Source organism: Camponotus floridanus, unplaced genomic scaffold (assembly GCF_003227725.1).
Source record: "Camponotus floridanus strain SB8 unplaced genomic scaffold, Cflo_v7.5 scaffold59, whole genome shotgun sequence".
NCBI lineage: Eukaryota > Metazoa > Arthropoda > Insecta > Hymenoptera > Formicidae > Camponotus > Camponotus floridanus.
This window is the reverse complement of record NW_020229758.1, coordinates 1088783-1110724: the sequence shown is the minus strand read 5'-3', so window position 1 is coordinate 1110724 and position 21942 is coordinate 1088783. Positions and strand designations below refer to the sequence as shown.

The 21942-nt window shown below is 37.4% G+C and overlaps 3 protein-coding genes across 3 annotated transcripts; all 3 read right to left on the bottom strand.

The window, feature by feature from the left end:
- Positions 1-11: 11 nt before the first annotated feature.
- Positions 12-5544, bottom strand: LOC105258932 (platelet binding protein GspB-like). Its single transcript, XM_011270517.3, has 2 exons — positions 4348-5544; positions 12-1770 (listed from the first exon to the last, which is right to left on the bottom strand). Exons 1-2 carry the CDS (start codon positions 5527-5529, stop codon positions 220-222), a joined length of 2733 nt encoding a protein of 910 aa, XP_011268819.2. The 5' UTR covers positions 5530-5544; the 3' UTR covers positions 12-219.
- Positions 5545-7937: 2393 nt separating this feature from the next.
- On the bottom strand, positions 7938-9361 carry LOC105258901 (coiled-coil domain-containing protein 8 homolog). The gene has a single exon (XM_011270475.3). The coding sequence runs from the start codon at positions 9314-9316 to the stop codon at positions 8081-8083; it is 1236 nt and encodes a 411-aa protein (XP_011268777.2). The 5' UTR covers positions 9317-9361; the 3' UTR covers positions 7938-8080.
- Positions 9362-11760: 2399 nt separating this feature from the next.
- LOC105258900 (platelet binding protein GspB-like) lies at positions 11761-18005 on the bottom strand. Its single transcript, XM_025412904.1, has 2 exons — positions 15237-18005; positions 11761-13217 (listed from the first exon to the last, which is right to left on the bottom strand). Exons 1-2 carry the CDS (start codon positions 17137-17139, stop codon positions 11962-11964), a joined length of 3159 nt encoding a protein of 1052 aa, XP_025268689.1. The 5' UTR covers positions 17140-18005; the 3' UTR covers positions 11761-11961.
- Positions 18006-21942: the final 3937 nt, after the last annotated feature.

The window sequence follows — 21942 nt, the reverse complement described above, 5'->3', positions numbered from 1 at the left end:
AGATTCGGAAATAAGTTTAGCTGCTAACAATTTAATTCCATTCTTACACAATTTTCTGCCTGACGTAATCGATTTTTTGTAAATTTTTTGCTGTCGAATCGTGCACGCATTATATAAATCTTCGTCTCGCTATTATTCTATTAATATTCGTCGCTAAAAGGCTCTTTCGCGTGTGCATTGGAATGCAGTATCAGGGGCGGGTAAAATTGCGTTGCTCGTTCACCACGCTTTCAACGCCGAGCTGTCAGCTTCGGCGGAGGCGGACGCGGAGGACTCGGAGTACTGACTACCCAGCTTGCCGCTGCTGATGCTGCCGGCATCGGCTTCGGCGGAGGCGGAGGCGGAGGACGCAGAGTACTGACTACCCAGCTTGCCGCTGCTGATGCTGCCGGCATCGGCGGAGGCGGAGGCGGAGGACGCGGAGTGCTGACTACCCAGCTTGCCGCTGCTGATGCTGCCGGCGCCGGCGCTGGAACTAGCGCTGGCACTAGAGGCCGCCGACGAACTCGCGATGCCACCCTTGTAGCCGTAGAAACCCTTTTCGATCTCGTGACCTTTTTTGATCTTGATGGCCTCAACCTTGCTCTTGGTCAGAGCCGCGGTGACGCTGACGATCTTGGGCAGAGGACCGGGATCGATGATCTCGCCTTTCTTGGCCCAGCTGTAGGCTGCGATCTCGGCGGTAGAACCAGCGGACGTAGCTATGGCCTTGGCCTCGGCAGCCCCAGCGGCACCGGAGCGTGCGATACCCGCGCGATTACTCAAGTCAGCGCTGGCTTCGGCTTGGGCGGAGGCGATAACGCGGGCATTGCTGGCCGCGGTGGTGGCAGCTTCAGCGTTGAGATAGCTGTTCTGGGCCTTGCGGACCAGCGCGGCGGCTTCCTGTTCGATGAGAACTGCAGCCTCGGCGATGGCCTTGGCGGAGGCAGCAGCCACCTGAGCGGCGTTTGCCTTGGCTTCGGCCTCGGCGGCAGCGGAGGCTGACGCTTGAGCGCGTTCGTTGGCCCCTACAGATTCCTCGTTGGCGCGTTCTTCGGCAGCAGCGGCGGTTCTTCCGGCCAGATCCAGTTTGCCAGCGGCCGCCCTCAAGGCGGCGACTTTTTCCTCGACTAACTTTGCTGCCTTGGCGGCGAAAGCCGCCTTCTTGACGGCGATTGACGCCTTGTTGGACGTCTCTACCTGGGCTTGGGCAGCCGCCTCGACAAGGGCGACCGCTTGAGCGGTGCTCTTGGCGGCCAACTGGCACGATTTCGCGGCGATCGTCGCTTGACCGGCGGCAGCGGCTTGAGCTTCGGCAGCTGCCTGTCCGATGCCGAGTCCACGAGAAAGTGCCTCAGCGGACGCGGACGCGGTGTTACTGATCCCGGTGCCGACCTTCGCTCCTTCGATCGCGATCCCGGCAGCGCTCTTCTTTCCTTTGTATTTAATGTCACCGTAGTGACCGTCGAACCAACCACCTTTACTGCTGGAAGACGCGCTGGAAGACGCGCTGGCAGACGCGCTGGCGGACGATTTGGAGGCAGTCAATTTGCCACTAGACGCGGAGGACGTCGCAGATGCCGACGCGCTCGCTTCCGACCCAGCGACCCATCCCTCGCTGACGCCGATAAGACCCCAGACGAGTAGGGACGTCGCAAGTATCGCTGGAATCTTCATCTTGGGAGCTACTTCGCAAGATTGATGCCGGCTGATCGGTCGTCCACCGATTTTATACCGTAGCGTGCCATTTGTGAAAATAGCCCGTTGTGCATCCGCGATTCGCGCACTCCTCTAAATATTATCACAAGACCGTCGCCGGCAACTTCAATGTCTTTATTCTTGTTGATTCTGTTTGCTTAAGTGTGTCCACGTTTTTTTCTATATTTATATTTTCTTAAATCGGCAACATGCCGTGCGACCGGAAAAAATTTAGATATAAGAGTTCTTAATATTTAGAAAGATCATACATAAGCTACATAAAGAATTATCGTTTCTAATGCAATTTTTTAATCTACTAGAAAATTAATTTATTCATTTTTTCTACATTTAATAAGGACGAGTATTAGCGTTCGTTAAATTGAATATTGTTTAAAAAATCTTTTGTAAAAAGTAATTAAACGTGCAGATTATACAGAATCCGCGTAATTTTAAGAGATAATTTTCTAAGAAAAGAAAAATTTAATTTAGTTTAGAAAAATTTTTATATTCTTAGAAATAGCTAAAATTAATCTTTTTATGACATCCACAGTAAAAATAATTATTTGGAAGTATTATTGGACCATTAAAATATTTGCATAATGCTGATATAATCGCGCGTTCAAATTTAAGTAGAATTAAAATCTTACAATTTAATTGTGAATATTATTTGTTTATTGATATACTACAAACTAGAGAAACAATCGTTTAATAAAATTACAAGAGTTATATATTCTTTTTTTTTATTATAGTTCTGTCGGTTACTTTTCGGATAGTAAATTTGCATTTATATTTTAATATTTTATCATATAATTGAATAAAAAATATACAATCTTATACAAATTTATATTTTTATATATTTTATATTGTGTACGTGGATAAAGACTAATTTACAGATCATAGAGATTATTCTTTTACGTTGGAATGTGCAAATATGTATATCTACTTTTACAAATAGATGCGCGAATTCATTGAAACTCACTAAAGAATAGATACATTCACTGAAAAATAGATATAAAGTTAGACTACATACATAATTATATAATTAATAATATATTATATAATTATATAATATATAATTATTTATGAAATTCTTTAGATTGCGATCAAGTTATCTGAAAAGTTTATTGAAAAAGAGATTTTTGAGAAAATAAAAAAATTATTATAATAATACTACAATAATTTTCTATAAAAAACTTAAGAAAGGTGAAAAGTTATAGACAATAATAATTTATATTCCTCTACTAGAAGTCATCATCTATTAAATTCCCCCCCCCCCCTCTCTCTCTCACTTACTCACACACATTATGATTTAAATTATTTTTAGTTTTCAATAAGCGATTAATATATAGTTATATAAATATTTATATATACACATTAAATTGAAATCTTTCTCTTTTAAATATTGTTTTTGCAATTACATACAATTTACATAAATGCTATTACTTATTGATTATTTTCTTAAAAACAGACAATATACTGTTATCGATTATCGAGGAAGTTTTAAGATTTAAAAACATATAACAGCTGAAAAAAGTAAATTAACAGATTAATATATTATTTTAATTCGTCTTGCGATATTTTATTTACAGTTGACAGGATATTACAGACATATATATTATTTTAAAATCTGATAATGTGTATGTACACATCTGATATACATCGGGTACAAAATAATATAAAAGTCACAAAATAATATAAAAATGTTGTTTATATTTGAGATTTTTTAAATGTTCGCGATTATTGGATTTTTACTATTATCAGTTTTAGATAATTATTTTAGATTACACAGACATTATATATATATATATATATATATATATATATATATATATATATATATTTATGTTATTTTAATAATATGCGATTCTATACATATATTTAAAATATTTTATACATATATGTATAAATTTATATATCACGTAACAGATATAACATGTTTGTTGCAAAAGAAATATTCTCTATTTTCCATTTTATACTCTTTATTTAATATAATTTATAAAATTATTTGTTTATTAAATTTTACATAAAATATCATTCTAAATATTTTGATTAATATCTTCAAGCAATAAGTTACAACCTATTTCGTATTCCTTAAAAATTCATTCCCGAAAATCAAATTTTAAGTAACATTTATAAAACATCTGTTGAGAAAATTTTATATAATTTTTACATATATTGTGTGTGTGAAAGACTAACTTTTTACACATGATAAAGTATAAAATTGTATAAAATTAATAAAAACGTTACTTTCTTCATAGAGAGTATAATTTCTAATTCAGAGTTTTTTGAATATGAAAAATTTATTCACATGGGAATATCCCATTGCATTAAATGAATCAAGCTTGTATAAAAGTGTTAGCTCTATATCAAACTTTTTGAGAGATACATGTTTGACCAAAAATATATTTTTGATATATTAAAATTAATGGATATACAGGATATATATGGGCTTTGTAGAAATAACTCTTATTAACTGCTAAGACAATTGACTTTTATTATTACGCTTGGTAGCACATTTCGCCAAATTTTTTTGTTATTTTTTTATTCCTGCCGATGTGTGTATGTATGTAATTGCGCTCAAACACATACAACATATTAATTACTCGAAATTTGTGTCTGTTTCGCGTTAGTGACTAAGAAATTGTCGAAAATCTCCGTTTCGACCGTCTACCATCCCTTCCCGTATGAGGATGCCTGGGAGGAGGCACTGGCTGATGCTTTGGCGGAAGACGCGCCGTAACTTTGCGAAGGACTCCATTCCAGACCCTTCGCGATTTTCCCTTTGTACCCGTTGGCGTAAGCGAGAGCGCTGGCCTGTGCGGAAGCTTGGGCAGAAGCGCCGGCATCATTTCCCAATCCAACGACTATTCCGTCCCTGAGCGCGTTGACGGCGGACGCCTGTGCGGCAGCTTCAGCCTCGGTTTTGGCGGTAAGGTAATCAGCGTTGGCGGAGGCCGCTTGCTGATCAGCGCTAGCCTTTGCCGCCAACCTCGGGACCAGCTGCGCGTTTGCCAAAGCGGATGCCTGGGCGGCTTCTGCCTCCTCGGACGTCGTTCTAGCCAGGGCGGTTGCTGTAGCGGCGGCCTGCGAAGCCGCGTTGGCTTTAGCATGCAAAGCGGATGCAGCGGCGGCGGAGGCAGATGCTTTGGTAGCGGCTTGGTTGGCATCTGCAGAGGCCTCCGCGATGCGCACGAGTGCTGCGAGGATTGCGGCTGCACCGCGATTGGCATTCTCGGCCTCACCGCTGGCCTTGGTCTGCGCGGAAGTAGCCGCCCTGGCGTCTTGATACGTGCGTTCAATCGCGTCCGTCGTGGCTGCGGCCGCTGCCTCGGCCTTCGCGGATGCCTCGATTGTTATGGAGAGTGCCTGAGAAGCCGCTCTACCCTTCGCTTCGGCAATCTGCTGCGCTTGTGCCGCAGCCTTAGCAGCAGCCAACGCTTCGGCGGACGCGTGAGCCGAGATCTTGGCCGCCTTGATGTAAGCCACGATGAGGGCTTTGGTGATCTTCTTGATGAGTGCCACCGCCTCGGCGGACGCTTGAGCGTTCGACTTGGCATTCTCGAGAGCCCAACTGACTTTCTTCCATCCCAGACCGAGTTTGGGCGCGCCGTTGATCTCGTCGATCGCGCTCAGTATTACCTTCCTGATGTTAAACTTTGATTTATCGATTACGATGCCATGATCGCTTTTCAACGGTATCGGTATCGGGTACGGGTGGAGATTCTTCTTGGAGGAAGCAACCGCGGTCGCGGACGCGGATGCGGACGCGGAAGCTTTCGATTCCTTATGAGGACTCCCGCTGGCCAGTCCCCAGACGAGTAAGGACGTCACGAGTATCGCTGGAATCTTCATCTTCAACGGAACTTCGTAGATTGGTGCCGGATCAACGTGGTTCGCGTGTTATATACCAACACCGTGCGATCGTCGTGCAATTGTGTAAACAAGCCGCAGCGCGAGCGCGTTTCGCATGTCGAAAATATTGTCTCTCAAATCTCCAAACGTCTTCATTTTGTCCGGTATAGTTTGTTAAGTCTGCATCTATTTTGTTTCTTGAAGTGTTTTCACTTGTAATCACTGTCGGGATGAAAGGAATATGTTAATCGTCGGGAAAAATATAATTTTTCTATGTTTTGATTATATTAAAATTTTTAATCTGTATTTTCATAGATGTATAGCCGTAAATATATTTTGCAATAATATATTTTTGTATCATTAAAACTTGCAACTGTAATAGAAATTAATATTTTAATCTTTGAGGCAATATTTCTCGTAAATTTTAATCTTATTAATTAAACAGAAGGATTGTAACAATATCGAATAATAGATTTGCGATTATTTCTTCTTTTTATTATTTTAGCATCATGAACTATTTTTCGATAAAAATCTGAAAAAAATTAATAATAATTAATATTAAATAATAAATTCCACAATTAAAATTTTCCAAATATCAATGTATGATATTTAAAAGTCTGACCATGTTACATAATGCTATCATTAAGACATTTCAGGGTGAGTTTCATTGAAAAGAAACTTTTTTTTATCATCACAAGCATTTAATTCTATTGTATTCAGTATAATTATTTTTATATTTCGCATATAATATAATATATATTATAAATTCATATTATTATAGTAATTTTATAGAGTAATTTTATCGATGATTTATGTTGTCTATTGTGTTGTTGACATTTCTTAAATTAATAATTTCAAATTTTTTTATGCGTTGAGGAAATAGCGAAAAATTACACAGAGTTTATAAAAATATTGTTGATTTAAAGATAAGATAAATTTACTTAAATAATAATGTGCAACAACAATATATTTGCATTCAGAAAAAATCCATTTTGATTGAACCAAACAGTCTACAACGAAAAGAACATTCGGTAATTTTGGAACTATATACAAAAATTACATTATATATTTAAATAAATTATTAATATATATAAATAAATTATTTATTATTTTTTTATTACACATTTATTATTTTTTTATTACACATTTACGCTTTAAAACATATTTTCACATATACTAATTTAACGTAAACTGCATAAAAAATTTTACAGTCATTTTCATTTTGTTCAAATCTGACAATGAGACTAAAAGATTTAAACTGAAGAATAAAACTCGAAAAAAATAATAAAAATAAGATAATTTTGAAACAATTTTAATGAGATTTTTTGGTGTAGATTTCTGATTTATAATAGATTTTTATAATACGTGTACATACAGTAACAAACAGAATGACATATTCTATAGGTCAAGTTTTATATGTAAAAAATATTTTAAATTTTTTATTATAATTTATTTTCAACGATATGAAATTTGTCTTTTATCATACTATTCATATTTTACTTACATACAGATAGGAAATAAAATTTTCAAAATAATACTTTCAAAAAAAGAAAGTTCATAAAGAGAAAGCGTATATGTATCCATATCCTTCATTGATTTAAAGAACATAATTATATTTTATAATAAAATATAATTATTTATAAGCCAATTTATAAGATAATTTATTATTGAACATATTTTAAAAATGTAACGAGAATTAAAATATGAATGAAATGTATGTAAGTAACATGAAAAAAAGAATATATTATATTTCTTGTTCTACTATTATTTTTTCTTGTTCACATGAACATTATTATTTCTTTTTGCTCACATAATCAAAAATAGCTTAAGATCCTGTACACAAATACAGAATCTTTCTAGTTTATTATTAGTATTCTAATATTGATTTTAATATTGAATTAATTTTATTTATTTAAAGTATAACACTTAAAAGAACACTTTAAAGAAGATAATTTATTCCATCATAAATTTTAACCTCTCAATCGTTATTTTATGCATAAATATAAGAAAATAAAGAAATGCATAATGCTACCTTTATAATATATAATTTTATAAATATATTATCTGTCAACACAAAGAAGAAATAGAAATATCACGTACAATATTTCTCATATACTTATTGTTAGCGTTATCATAGCGGGTATAAAATGTACGATATTGAATCTAATAATCTTCGTAATTCGTAAATATCTATATAGTCATTATTTTATTAACAAATATGAATTTTTCATTTTATTAATTTCATACGAATTTTTCATTTATCGTTACTAATCGTACAATGAATGGCGTATTTCTCGGCTGCAGTGAACATGATAGGGAGCGTGACAGAGAGAAAGATATTTTAAGTTGCTATAACAATTTATTTTTATTCTTACATTTCAATCGGATTTCAAATCGTTGCTTTTTTATTTTTTTTTTCAATTCCTGCCAGTAATGCTCGTACTGCTAACCTATGGTATTCGCATGAATCAAAATTTCTATGTTGTTGTCAGTCGTGTTGTCCGACTCTCTCTTAGCAAAGAGATTGCTGTTGCGCTGCGTTAAATGCCCTTTATGCAGCAGCGCTGCTGCTTGAGGCTGCTGAAGCCTCGCTGACGCTTTCTTTTTGTCCATGATATCCATTTCCCAAGGATACGCTGCTGCTTGCCTCGGCGCTAGCGCTGGCATCCGCGCTCGACCTGCTACCGTATCCTTTACCATATCCCTTACCAATCGCAATAGCCTCGGCGTTAGCCTTCCCCTTCAAGTTGAGAGGAACCCAGGGATCGCGTTTGAACGACTCGACCCACGCTTGCGCTTGGCTGGCCGCCTCGGCATCAGCGATAGCGACCGCATTAGCCGCAGCAGTGTTGGTTTCCGATTGAGCCGATGCCGCAGATTCGGACGCGGAGGCTCTCGATTGAATTTGGCTGGCGGCTTGTGCCTGGGACGTGCAGACGGCCTGATCGGTGGCCGCGCTGCCCACGGCGGCCTTGGCCTTGGAAATGGCGACTAGAGCCACGGCACTAGCCTTGGTGATCTCTGCCTGAGCCTTAGCGACTTCCCGTGCGGCCTGCAGTGACTTGAATGCCGAGTCCTTGGCCGCGGTAGCGGTGGCGGCGAGCACGGCGGCTGCCTGCGCCAGATTGATATTCGCTTTGTTGGCGATGATGGAAGCGGCGTTGGCTTTGGCTTCGGCCAGGGCGGCACTACGCGCCTCGGCTGCCGAATCCTCGCTGGAGATCTTGGAAGCAGCGGCGGCGGCTTCGGCGCGAGCGACCGCGACCGCTGTAGCTTCAGCGGCCTTCGCTGCCTTGGTGGTGATGATCGCCGCGAGATACTCGGCCTTGCTGGCGAGCTCTATCGCCGCGAGCGCCTGCTCCTCGAGGCTGTTGGCCTGCGCGCCAGCGCTGGCGCTCGCGGCAGCCTGCGAGCTCGCCAGGATCTCAGCGCTGTTCGCGATGACGCCTAGGCCGAGATCCTGGAGCGAACGCTGCTCGGTGAGGGTCGACACGTCGGATATCGCCGACTCGATGACAGCCGCGCCTTTGGCGACGTCCAATCCACCGTTCTTGACGCCGTACTTCAGGGGAAACGTGTTGAGCGATTTCTTGTCGAGTCCTTCGAACTTTTTCTCCTCCTTGCCCCAGATGCCGTGCGACTGTTTGCCGTACTGCCCGATTGAGGACGACGACGACGACGCCGACGCCGACGCCTGTGCGGACGACGCCGCGCTGGAATCCACGACTCCACCGCTGGCGAACCCCCAGGCGAGGAGAGACGTCACGAGTATCGCTGGAATCTTCATCTTCGACGGCGCAACTTCGCAGATTGATGCCGGGTAGTGGCGCGTATGCCGATTATATACTTGCACCGTCGACAATTGTGAAAACACGCGCGCCTCTGTTTTTCTTTCGCATTTATCCCCCCGCGGGTGTGACACTCCTTAAAATATTGTTTCAAGATGTCGAGGCGCAAAGCCGCGCGGATTTGTTGTACGCGATTTGCTTAGGTGCGTTTCCGTTTATTCGCCGGAAAATATTTGTTGCTTATCCAATAAATACCGATTATCGCTTCACTCTCCCCTGTTGACACCTGTCAAGGTTGAATCCATAATTATTCGATTCTATCGGAAGAAAATGCTATACTGTTGCTTTACATCAATTCTTAGATATATATTTTCATAATGTTAATGCTAACGGAAAACATAACTAATGCTCTAATTTATATTTGTATTTAATATTTAATTTTATAAAGGTCAAGTATGTAGATATATATTTATATATCACACACTTGGTCTTGAAATATAGCAATATCTAAGAACAATATTTTATTCTATTAGTTCTACATTAATATTATTGTAATGATGTATTCTGCAATAACATCTCTAATAACTTTATTAGAATTTTATAAAATTTTGAATGAAATTATATTTAATAAAATGAAATTATCATAATACTTCGCCTGTTGTTCAAGATTTAATAACTGTAAAATATAAAAGTTTAAGAGGCGACAACATATTAGACTAATTGTAAGTGAAGGAAATTCGTCTGTTAATTTATATACTGATTTCTATATAATTAAAGAAAGAGAAAAAATCATTAAATATTATTTATATAACTGCTATTTATAATCCTTTGAATGCTAATACTTTTAATTTCATATTGATTAATAAATCCATTCACACACACATACAATTTATAAATTTGTTAAAATTTTTGTACAAATTTATTTAAATCTAAAATACGAGAGAGAGCACTAAAATGTTTTTAATTTAAAATTCCAAAAATAATATATTAACAATATTGCTTCCTTTTTTTCTTTCCAAGTAAATTTAATATAAGAATTAAAAATTCTTAAAATTTAAAGATTTAACAATTAAGACTTTATATACAGTTGGTTTCTTTTATCTTTTTTTCTAAACAGAAATATATGCGAAAAAAATGTTTGAGTATTAAATTAATAAAATTTATAATATTAAAAGTAATATTCGTTTAAAAAATATTCTAATGCATTCCTTGACTTTTCGTTTCTTTAAATAAATTTGAGAAAAAATAAATATAAAAATAGGTATGCATGCAAGAAAGTTAATACGAAACACAAAAAGTAATAAAATATGATTGCGAGACAAAATTAATGATCTTTCTATATTTTATAATTTAATGATGTTAATATTGATAGATATTAAATTTAGATTATATTTATGAAACATTGTAGACAATTTAACAGACTCACGTAATAAAAATGTAATCATTCTACAAAAATCCAATCCAGAAATCCAATCTATATAGAAGCATTTTAAATTAAAAATTTACTTTACATTATTCCTTTGATGTTTTCCAATTTATTTAAAGTATAAAACATACAAAATATTCAAACTGATATTGCGTATTAGAAGGGTTAAAAAATTAATTACATTAAAAGTATAATAATTTACAAGATATTTTAAAGTTATTGCTTTTTGAATTATGTATATTTTTTAAATACTTTGAAATTCAATAGTTGAATTCATTTTCTCTTACAATTAATAGACATTTAATTGAACAATATCTTTTTCATAAAAGTTTTAACTCTATTACACATAGTAAAATTTAAAAAGAAATTGCTTCGACTATTTCTGAAAAAGAATAAAATTTTATATCATTCAAAATTAAATGGAGCCTATAAGACTTTATCGTCAATTATTTAAAAATTAAATTTAAGAAAAACTTGAGAACTCTCTGCATCTTGAATCATTTATTATATAAGAGAAAATTTTACTACATTGTCATTATTATTAATAGAAACTCGATTCGAAATATTTATGTCAAAATTGCATTATGATTAAAAAAGTGAGCTGTGACTTTGCAACGATTTTTTTCACCAAGAATAAAATTGATTGTTTAATAATCTTAATTAATAATTATAATAATCTTAAATAATAAACTATTTAAATAATTTAAAAAATTTCTTTTTTTAATTGTTGGTTTAATTTATTTTTAAATAAATTTAGTGAAAAGGAGAGAGAAAAAGTAATTTACATCTAATAAAATTTAAGCCTGATATAATTTTATTGTTTACAGAGATATGAGAAATGAAATATTATTACTACTTATTATGTTTTCATCATGACAAATAAACATAAGAATAATTTTTGCATGTGTGTAGCATTAAAATCTTGATTTATTTTATCCGATATATTCTGATTTCTCACTTTAACATGTAGGTGAATTGGGACAATGAGGATGCTTAATGAAAGAAAAAATTCTTGGATATATGTCTCTGCTATAACAATATATTTTTATTCTTACATTTCTCGAATTTGGAATCGCTGCTTTTTTTGTTAATTTTTTTTCAATATCTGCCGGTATGTAATCGCGCTCTAATCTAGGACAATTCGTGATAAATCAAGACTTGTATTATCCTCCGCTACGCAAGAATGACTGAAGAGAAGCGCAGTTTTGCTCGCGCGTTTTACAAAAGGAGAGAGTCGGCGGAACTTTCCGCATCAGCGGACGCTGACGCTTGCGAGCTGTCGTATCCGTGACCCCAGTTGTATCCCCATTTATCTCCCCATTTATCTCCCCATTGATGCCCTCCCTTCTTGATGCCAACGGCGGACGCGCTGCTCTGGGCCTCGGCAGTGACGACGGCACCCTTACCACCGGAGGAGTGCGTGCCGGTCACGATCACCTTGCCGCTGGCTTTGCCGTATTCCGCGCCGATCTCAATAAGCTCCTTCTTGCGGATGCTGGACTTGGAAGCCGCCTGGGCGCTGGCGTTCACCTCGGCATCGGCCGCTCTAGACTGCGTGTCCTCTTCGGCCACTTCGCTGGCCGCGACCGCCCTGCTCTTGGCCTGCACGAAGTTCCTCTGGGCGGTCATAAGCGCGGTCATCGCTGCCTTGGCTTCGGCTTCGGCGTCCCTCGCCTCGGATTGTTTGGCAGCAGCGATGGCCGCTGCTGCGGTGGCCGCACTCTCAGCCGCCATAGCTCGCTGAGCGGCAGCGTTAGCCTCACGATTCAGAGCTGCCGCCTTCTCTGCCTGAGCGGCGGCATTTGCGGAAGTCGCTCCGGCCTTCCGCGCCAACTGGAGAGTCAGCAAGGCGCTACCAGCGGAGGTTTTGATGGTGGCGGCGGCGGTCTGCACGGCTTGGAGGGCCACCCCGGCCGATATCTTAGACGTGGCGGCGGCGGCTTCCGCTTCGATGGCAGCTGCACCCAGAGAGGCGGCCGCTTGCTCGACCGCGACCGTCTTCGCGGTGGCTACTGACTGCGCCTCGGCGGCACCCTGTACCAGAACAGCCGCATCGTCGGCCAAGGAGCGTGCCTCGGCGTTTTTCCCGGCGGACGCGGAGAGCAGGTGGAGCGCCTCCTGCTGCTCTTGGGCGGTTGCCTGTCCGGCGCGCAGAGCTGCCTTGGTCTCCACCGCGGCGGATGCCACCAACGCGGCCGCGGTCGAAGCTCCTGCGCGGCTGAGGATGTAGCTGCTACCGGCCTTGGAGGCCGCGGACGCGGACGCACCCGCTTTGGCGCCGCTGATCCCCCAGCCACCTGCCGATGCGTCGGCCGAGGCGGCAGCGGACGCGGACGAGGCCGATTTGCCGAGGATGAACGGCTGGCTGGCGTCGACGAAACCCCAGAGGAGGAGGCTCGTTGCGATTATCGCTGGGATCTTCATTTTCGACGAGATTTCTTCGCGAATTGATGCCCGATACCGCCGCGTCCACGATTATATACCGCTTGTGGACAGTTGTCATAACACCCGGCACTGTCGCACGAAAAAAATCTTCGGATCGACCGAACTGGAAAATATTTTTTCAGGACGTCGATCGTGTGCACCTCCCTTACCGTTTACTTAAGTGCGTTTATGGATTCGCGATTGTATTCGATCGTAAGTATTGATCGGTTATAATCCATGTTGGCGAGATTCTCCGTATTAACTTATCTTGGAAACGACTATGTGTTTGCGAATAGATATTTTATTTTGATATATAGTCTTATTATAGATATATGTAGCTTTGTGATATTAAATTCCAGAATGTACAAAAATAGTTTTGTTATAAATTTTCTTGCTTGTTTGTAATTTTTATCTACAATTTTATTCTAAATAATCTACAATTTGAAACTGAATCCCTCCACACTCGGATAAAATTTTATCTATATTTTCACGTCAAAATGAAATCATGGATAACAAAAAAAGCTATTGTGTATTTATGTATTTAATTTTATTTTAAATTTTTCTCATGTTACGTTAATGCAATTCTCTTCATTTTAACGTAACTTGTACAAGTTATAACATTTGATAAATACGATTCTAATACAAAAAACTAAACGGTCTTTTTAATTAAAAATATCGTACAATTGCCACATTGTAATTTTTAATAGCACATGTCGTTTTGATTTTTTTCAATCAATGCAATTATTGGAAAAAATAAATGTAAAAGTACACAGCAGGAAGTACCTTCATAACGATAAATATTTTCACATGAGTTTATTTTTTACAGTTAGTAAAATCGCGCGTTTGTAATATTAATATGTCCAAGTGTTTTCATTTATTTATCATTTATCAACAATAAATAAATGCAATTTATGTTTGCTCATTAAAAATAGTCTTAAATATAATTATAGATGCAATCATTGCTCGTATGACTTTTTTAACATTATGAATAAAGCAGCGATTTTAAAATAAAAAAATATTGCAAAGAATAGACTATATTTTCAATTATATCTGGTGAACCGTGCAGTTTTATATATTTTATATAATCACGAAAAAAATTTTACAGATTATATAATCTTAAAATTGAAGACAATAAAAAAAATATCGAATAAACAAAATGCAATTTTAGTAATATTTTAATGACAAAAATTTTCTTACAAAATATACACGAACTCCCAAATATTCGAGAAACTTGAAAACATCAATCTCTTTTTTAAAAAAGATGCAATACTTGTTTTATCAAAAAAGTTTTATCCAAATGTTAGTCATGAGTAGGCATTTAAAAACAATGTTACATATATGTATATGCATGAAATAAAAAATAAGTATTTGATTTCTATAATAAATTTTATTTGTTCTATCAATACTACATTCACGTTGTTTATCAGAATAATAAAAAATTATTGTACCGTGAAACACTATTTGAAATAAAATGCATACTAATTGTGAGATGGAGAAATTAATATTTTATTAATGATAATTTCACTCATTTTTATGTACAGATTTAAATATATATTTACAATTTATATCGCACTTAAATATATATTAAATATAATGTGTGTATACTATAATATATTTATTTTAAATATATACTATAATATATTAGTTTCATGAGAGATTTATTTTGTATATTTTTCTTTTTTACAGATTTAATTATATTATTATTCAAGCAAAAAACTGATCGAATTTAGATGTAAGTAAATTATTACATAATTATATGAAATTTCTAAAATTAAAGATGTAAGATTTCAAATCTTTAAGTTTTTAAAATAAATTCTTTATTGAAAAATCTACTAACGAATTCATAAATAACATAATGATTCGGAAATCAAATAAAAAAGGAAAGATTGTTTATGGAATTAACGAAGAGTAATTTTATCTGCTGATAGAGAATTATATTTATATAATTACATTTTTCAATAATTTTTATATTCTTATAATTTTTATTTTTGCTATCAATTTTATTACAATGATAAAAATTATTATAAATTTTATTTCGTCGTTTCGATCAACTTGATATTGCTACGATTAATGTTTTGCTTTTATTACTTCGACAAGTTTGATCGACACCTTCGGCGTGTCGCCCAAGCCAACAACAATTCCATCTCTTACAACATTGAGAGGATTCGCTTGCGCCGCAATGATCGACTCCAAAATTGCAGTTCTCGAATCCTGCTTGGCAGATGCGGAGGCTTGCTTTTTAGCCGTTTCTTCCATTTCGCGAGAGAATTTCTGCGCGTACTCCAAAACAACGGATTGCGCGGCAGCGGCCTTAGAGCTGCCTTCTTTGATCACTTTTTCATACATTTCCAATTCTTCAATTTTCTGATTACTTTCCGCATGCTTGGACGAAGCTACTTTAGCGGCAGCTCTCGCTGAAGCGATTATCTCCTCGATGTTGTATGCCTTGGTTTCAACGAAATTGATGGCGGCTGCGCTAGCCGTGGCTGCTTTTACAAGTTCTAAGGAATAAGAGGCAGCCGTTTTCTGGGAGAAATCCGCGGACTGGCAGATCATCAGAGTCAGCATCAGAGCCGCCTGGACCGCGGCTGTTGCGGCGTTCGCTTCGCCGGCGGCAACGGAAGCGGCCGCGGCCGCCTCTTCGGCGATGGAGGCCTTGATGGCGGCTTCATCTTGCGCCGAAGATGCCAGCTTGATCGCCTTCGCTGCGCGCATCGTGGCCTTGCTTGCTATCGCAATCTTCTTGGAGGACACCTTGGCTTTAGCTATAGCATTAGCATAAGCCTCAGCCACTGTCTTAGTCAGCGCGACCAGCTTGGCCATAGCCGCGGCTTTTGTCTTCGCCTTAGCTTCAGCTTTCGCTTTAGCCTCGGCTCGCGCCGATGCTTCTGCTCGAGCTTCCGCTTTAGCACGCGCCTCCGCTTCCGCTCGAGCGATCGCTTCTGCTCGCGCGGATGCTTCTGCCTCGGCCTTGGCCACCGCTCGAGCTTCAGCCTCAGCTTGCGCGGATGCCGCAGCTCGCGCTTCCGCCTCGGCTCGTGCTTTAGCTTCGGCTTTAGCTTTGGCTTCAGCCTGCGCCTTGGCCTTCGTCTTGGCCGATGCCTCCGCCTTAGCCTTTGCCTCGGCACGCGCGGAAGCTTCCGCACGCGCTTCCGCTTGCGCCCGAGCTTCGGCCTCGGCTCGCGCCTTCGCTTCCGCCCGCGCTTTCGCGCTTTCCGCCGCGTTTGCTTCCGCCTCGGCTCGAGCGGCTGCTTTGGCCTGGACCTTGGCCTCCGCTCGTGCGACCACCGCCGCCTTTGAAGCCGCCTTCGCTTGGGCTTCCGCTTTAGCGATAGCCTTCGCCGAAATATCGATGTTGCTCTCGGAGGAAGATGACGCGCTGGAGGATGAAGAAGATTCAGCGTTGGACTCAGATGTTGCGTCGGCTGTGGCTGTCGAGCTCGAAGATGCCGTGGAAGAACTGTCCGATTCTGAAGACGAAGATGAAGAGGAAGATGATGATGTAGAATAATTCGTCACAAAGTACTTCCTCTTTACTGATCCGGACTCCGAAGTTGTAGTTTGCGCCTTGGATAGAGACTCCGCAATTAGTTTTGCCAGAGATTCCGCGTCCGCGGAAGTTTCACCGTTTTGCTGCAAGAGATCTGTTAAGGAGACTACTTGCGCAGTTGCGTTGGCGTCAGCATTCACCGAAATGTCTCCATGCGCGATCGCATTCGAAATAGCTTCTGCCAGCGCTTGAGATTCTGCTTCAAATCCCTGATTACCATCCACTTGACTGTTGGCATTGCTGGAGGAACTGGCCAATGATCCCTGTTCCGGTAGCGGATTCTCGAGAGCGGAGCTCGTCGCGGAAGAATCGACGGAGGCATCGGCAAGCGACTGTTCCGAAGCGAGAACCTGATCGCTCGCCAATCCCCAGATAAGGAAATACACGAGGAATATCTTCATCGTCGATGGAACTTTGTACATTGCCAGCGACTCGCGCGATTCGTCAAATATATACCATCGTAAACCAGTTGTAAAAACATCCCTGTTGTCCCACGCTGTCCCGGTGACGTCTTGAAATATGTTTCTTGAAAAGTACCAGTCAACGTCGCGTTTTCGCGAGCAATTTATGGGTCCGAGTTCCGGTTTATCCTTACTAATATTATTTGGTCGCCATCCTAGATCTTCAAAATTTAGATCTCGTTTTATTTTAAATTAATATTGATAGAAAAATCAGCTTCGCGAAGGTAGAAATTCAATAATGGAGAAAATAGAAGGGTTTATAAGAATCTGAGACGATGAAGAATTAACAAGACCGCCATCCTGCACTTGTATTTTCGTCGTAATAACGTAATTGTTGACCTTTTGTACGTCCCATATATGATTGCAGGTTGCAAAAATTAACTTACAATCACACGTACGCTCGTTCGTGCACCCTTACTATCCTTTCCACAGGAGAAGAAACTATATCTCGCAAGTTTCCCGGCGATTTATATCCAACGAGAGCTGTGGACGCATTGCGGACTCTGGTTCGGTTTCGAGATGTATTGTAACACCTGACAAGTTCTGGCACGAACGGATCGCTAAATAAGGCGCTGCGAACACAACAGGAATACCAATAAAGATGTTACCCCACCATTGCGACCCACAGATTCACCGCTATCAGGGAGTTCGAACTTTCGTTGCATGCCAATTGTATATGTGTGAAGTCTTCTTGAAGAATAATTATGGATTTTGCATCGCGCTTGTTTTCCTCTGCGAGGAAGCTCCGGAAATCCCTCATTATCATTCTTCACTTTGAAAAGACTTTCTTTATCAGGCTTTCAATATCTGTTTTTATCGAAAATACAAAAATTTTGAAAGTTTATACTGAAATATTCATAAATACATGCACTTGGGCAAATATATAATAAGAAAAAAGAAAAAAGATTTTGAGTCAATTTAAAAAATATGGAAATTCGTAAATATGTAATATATATAATGAATTACATCATTACATTCGCGCTTCAAATACACATAAAAGATTATTCTCTTATCTGCATCGATTGACTCAAAATAATTCATCGCGAATCTGTAGCTAAAATATTTTTTTATATTAATTTAGAAGGAAATCGAAAGAGAGGACCGAAAGAGATTTTTCACTTGGCTTGCTTATATATGTGCAGCGTCGTTTACATCGTTAACTTTGCAAAGGGAGGGGGAAAATCGCGCATCATGCAACAATAATTGTGGATTTTATCGTGTTTTTTAAGATTCTGCAAGAATATTTCATACTTCCAATAGAAAGTCGATTAATCATACTCGGCCTTGATAAAAGATTGCGTTAAACATTGACCTTGCATTAAGTTTTCTTTTAGATAGAATTAATTTCATCTATAGTTCGTCCGTGAAACAATATTACTTGCGTAAATCTTAAAAATCAAATCGGCAAAAAAGAAAGGCGAATATTTTAACTATCTCTATATCAGATAAAAATTATGTGTATTATATCTATCGAGAGAGAAAATAACTTGTCACAAAAAAAACTTTGTACATCCGTGCCGGATGCATGAATGATGTAACTACAGCCGTTAAAGCCGGCGAAACTCAATTGGAGCAATATTGTGTGTCGAGATTGCGAGACAACGAAGCCGTAATCTGGATACGGCTCTGAAGAATATACAACAATCAACGCCTAATGATAATTTGAGATGTGCTCAAATTGAAGAAAGTTGTGAGTTGATTTTCGGAAACTCTTTGTTGAGCACATGTAAAAAATTTTTTTTCTATCAAATATATTATCTATCAAAGTAAAAAAAGTGATAAAGAGAAGAAAATAATCATAGACAATAGAAAATTTTAAGAAAAAATGTCCAGTAATTGATTTTAATTTAGCATCTTTAGGAAAAATAAAAACATAATTGTGTATGTGATTGATTAAATTTTTTCCTTTCGAACTATAATTATAGTACGAAAGAATAGTCTATAGGTTAGTACTTTTTCAATTACCTTTCAATATGATTTTCACTAGTGCGGATGTATTTAACTCATTCATTTAAAATGACTATACGAGTAAATTGCAAAAAATACTCTTGAGGAAGAAAGTCGAATGCTCTTATTGAACATAATTAATTGGGACTCGGCTTATGTAAGGCTGTAAGAACTATATGCATTATCGCTCGTAACATAAGTTATAAGATATGAAGTACTGGAAAGATACATCGGGAAAGTTTCGCGAATGAATGAATGTAATATATATGAATTGTATATGCGAATGAGTGAATAATAAGTAATATTTGTTATATGTCGTATTTATGTATCAAAGAAAAAACAAATTTAATAATATAATATGTAAAAAACAAATAACAAATTTAATAATAAAATATGTAAAATAAAAATCCAATAGTATATTTAAATTTTCACTTTACTGCTTTTTATATAATTATAGCAGTTTTTCTTTCTGGAGATTTTATAGCATTTCAAATCATACTCAAATCATTATTCAAATAATTATTCAAGCATTTCAGGTCATGCATTCCATTAAATACAAAAAACATAATTTTTTAGTTAGAATAAAATAATGCGATGCAGTATAATAAAGTTTACTGCTAATTAAGCAATTTGTTGCGCTATTAAAAACGAAGAAATATAACGATAGCAAAACTTTATTTTAACTTAAATTAAAAACTTACAATATTTTCATTATGCTTTCGCCTTCAATAATGATTAAATCGTAGTATTAAATATGCAACAAAAATTACCCCGAATCGAGATCGGAATTAGAATTTTATTTTATTGCCTTGCACGACGAATACTTATCGCACCCACATGCATGTAGTCCGGTTGATTGAGAAGGTGAAAGCAGTGGAATAATCCACAGAGAAGTCTCATATAATCAAGAAAAAAAAAAGAAAAAAGCAACGATCTCTCGCGCACGTGTGTTCTCCATATACCACGAATCTAGAATTGAATCCTGATATCGGATAGAATCTAGGTCTTCATTTATAGGAAACATACATTCGACGAGATTATCGATTAGCTACCATTATTACGCATATTTATTTTTAAATATTTTTTGCAGAATAAATTGCTAAATTATAAAACGATAAGATTTAATTTAAGTTCCAAAGAATCTTCATCGTGTCTTGTATGCCAATTTGTAAACTTTTTATAATGTTTAATGCTTATGTCACGATGTTAAATCCATTATTACTCGCTGAATGCATCAAAGAGAAACTAAATTTAACTATAACATAGCTGTGTTGTGATAGGCGAGAAAGTAGCAGTGAACTTTTAAAACTTTCCCTGTGAAAGTGCAAGTAAAGATGCTGTTTCTGCAGTGATTATTTAATAAATTGGCCGCATTAGCGTTCTAAATCGTCCGACATCCTAGAATTAATGAATAACTGTTCGCCAGATATTTCTTTCTTCTTCAAATAATTAAATTTTTATTCTCGTTATAAAATGACAGTAAATTGCTTTAAAAATACAATGACAATTGAAATATTTTATAGCCGAATAACAAAAACTGTAAAAAAATAGCAGTTTATAATAACAATAACCAACATTTATTGCACAAATGTTCAGCAGGTAAATTTATCAAAATGATCTCAATTCAATTTCACAATAAATTTGTACAAATTTCTGTTTTTAAATCCCTATTTTTTAAAAACCATTTCAATTCACACAGAATATAAGTGACATATTTAGCGCAATGAGAAAAAATCGTGATATATCATAAACAAATATCATAGGCAAATTATATTACATGGAAATTGGCTAATTGTAAGTCGCAATGAAAATTTCTATAGTTGAAATTTTCAGGATCTACGACGCGCTTCGTCACACCGCCTTTTCACAATAAATGTGTAAATGTGCTAAGCCGATCCAACGGCGCATAACGTGCTCGTTGCAACAATCTGCGATGAAGACCTGTCTGTCTACCCGGCCCTGTCAATTAAAGCCATGCCCTCTTCCTGTTCGCTTTCTGTTAGCTCGCAACAACTTGATTCTCAGTCGTGCAAAACAATACAATCGCATTTTCAGATCGGACGATCTCATCGAACGGGAGCACAGGGTGTGTCATTTTGGGCGAAGCTCACTAATTAAGCTCAAATTCACGTACAGACTATCCTAAAATCAATAAATATTTCTTTAGTCGCAGAATTACTAATTGTAAGTCTAGTGATCTTGCCATCAGCGAGCAAGTGCTTAGTCATATAACTTGCCCTTGACATAATTCTGGTCCTATTATTTTCCTATTGTTACGTTATGAGAGATTTCTCAGTGCATAAGTAATTATTACAAGTGAATGTGTGGACAAAATAATAGACAATCGCGGGAAAAATTAAATCAATGCATTTGAAAATATATAGTATATGCAAAAATAATTTATAAATTTATAGAAAAAATAATTTATAAATTTGTAGAAGCGAAAAAGAATGCATTGTAAAATATTTAATAGAAAAAAGTTATTATTACATAATATATTAATGTATACAAAACATATATGTGATACTTATGCATAAATCATGTTTTAATTAAATTATCTATTATAATTAAATATATATAATATTATATATAAATCATACGTTATAATTAAATTATTAACAAAGAAGCATTGTGCATGAACCTTTTGTGTTACATCAGATAAAACGTGAGCGACAATATATAAAGGAAGTTCTTTCAATAGTGCATAATACAACATAAAATTATAATAAAAAACTACAATATATAAAGATTTAGAAATATTCTTGCAAATATATATGCGTATTATTTTGGGCAATATTTCTGGAATGTTATATTATT

Bases quoted from the DNA above. Each gene is read 5' to 3' on its own strand.
- LOC105258900 (XM_025412904.1), bottom strand. From the start codon at position 17,139: ATGTACAAAGTTCCATCGACGATGAAGATATTCCTCGTGTATTTCCTT. The intron at 13,218-15,236 runs AATCGTAGCAAT...GCGGTATATAAT, and splicing joins AGTAATAAAAGCAAAACATT to CGTGGACGCGGCGGTATCGG.
- LOC105258901 (XM_011270475.3), bottom strand. From the start codon at position 9,316: ATGAAGATTCCAGCGATACTCGTGACGTCTCTCCTCGCCTGGGGGTTC.
- LOC105258932 (XM_011270517.3), bottom strand. From the start codon at position 5,529: ATGAAGATTCCAGCGATACTCGTGACGTCCTTACTCGTCTGGGGACTG. The intron at 1,771-4,347 runs TAGACGGTCGAA...GATAATATTTAG, and splicing joins CCTCATACGGGAAGGGATGG to AGGAGTGCGCGAATCGCGGA.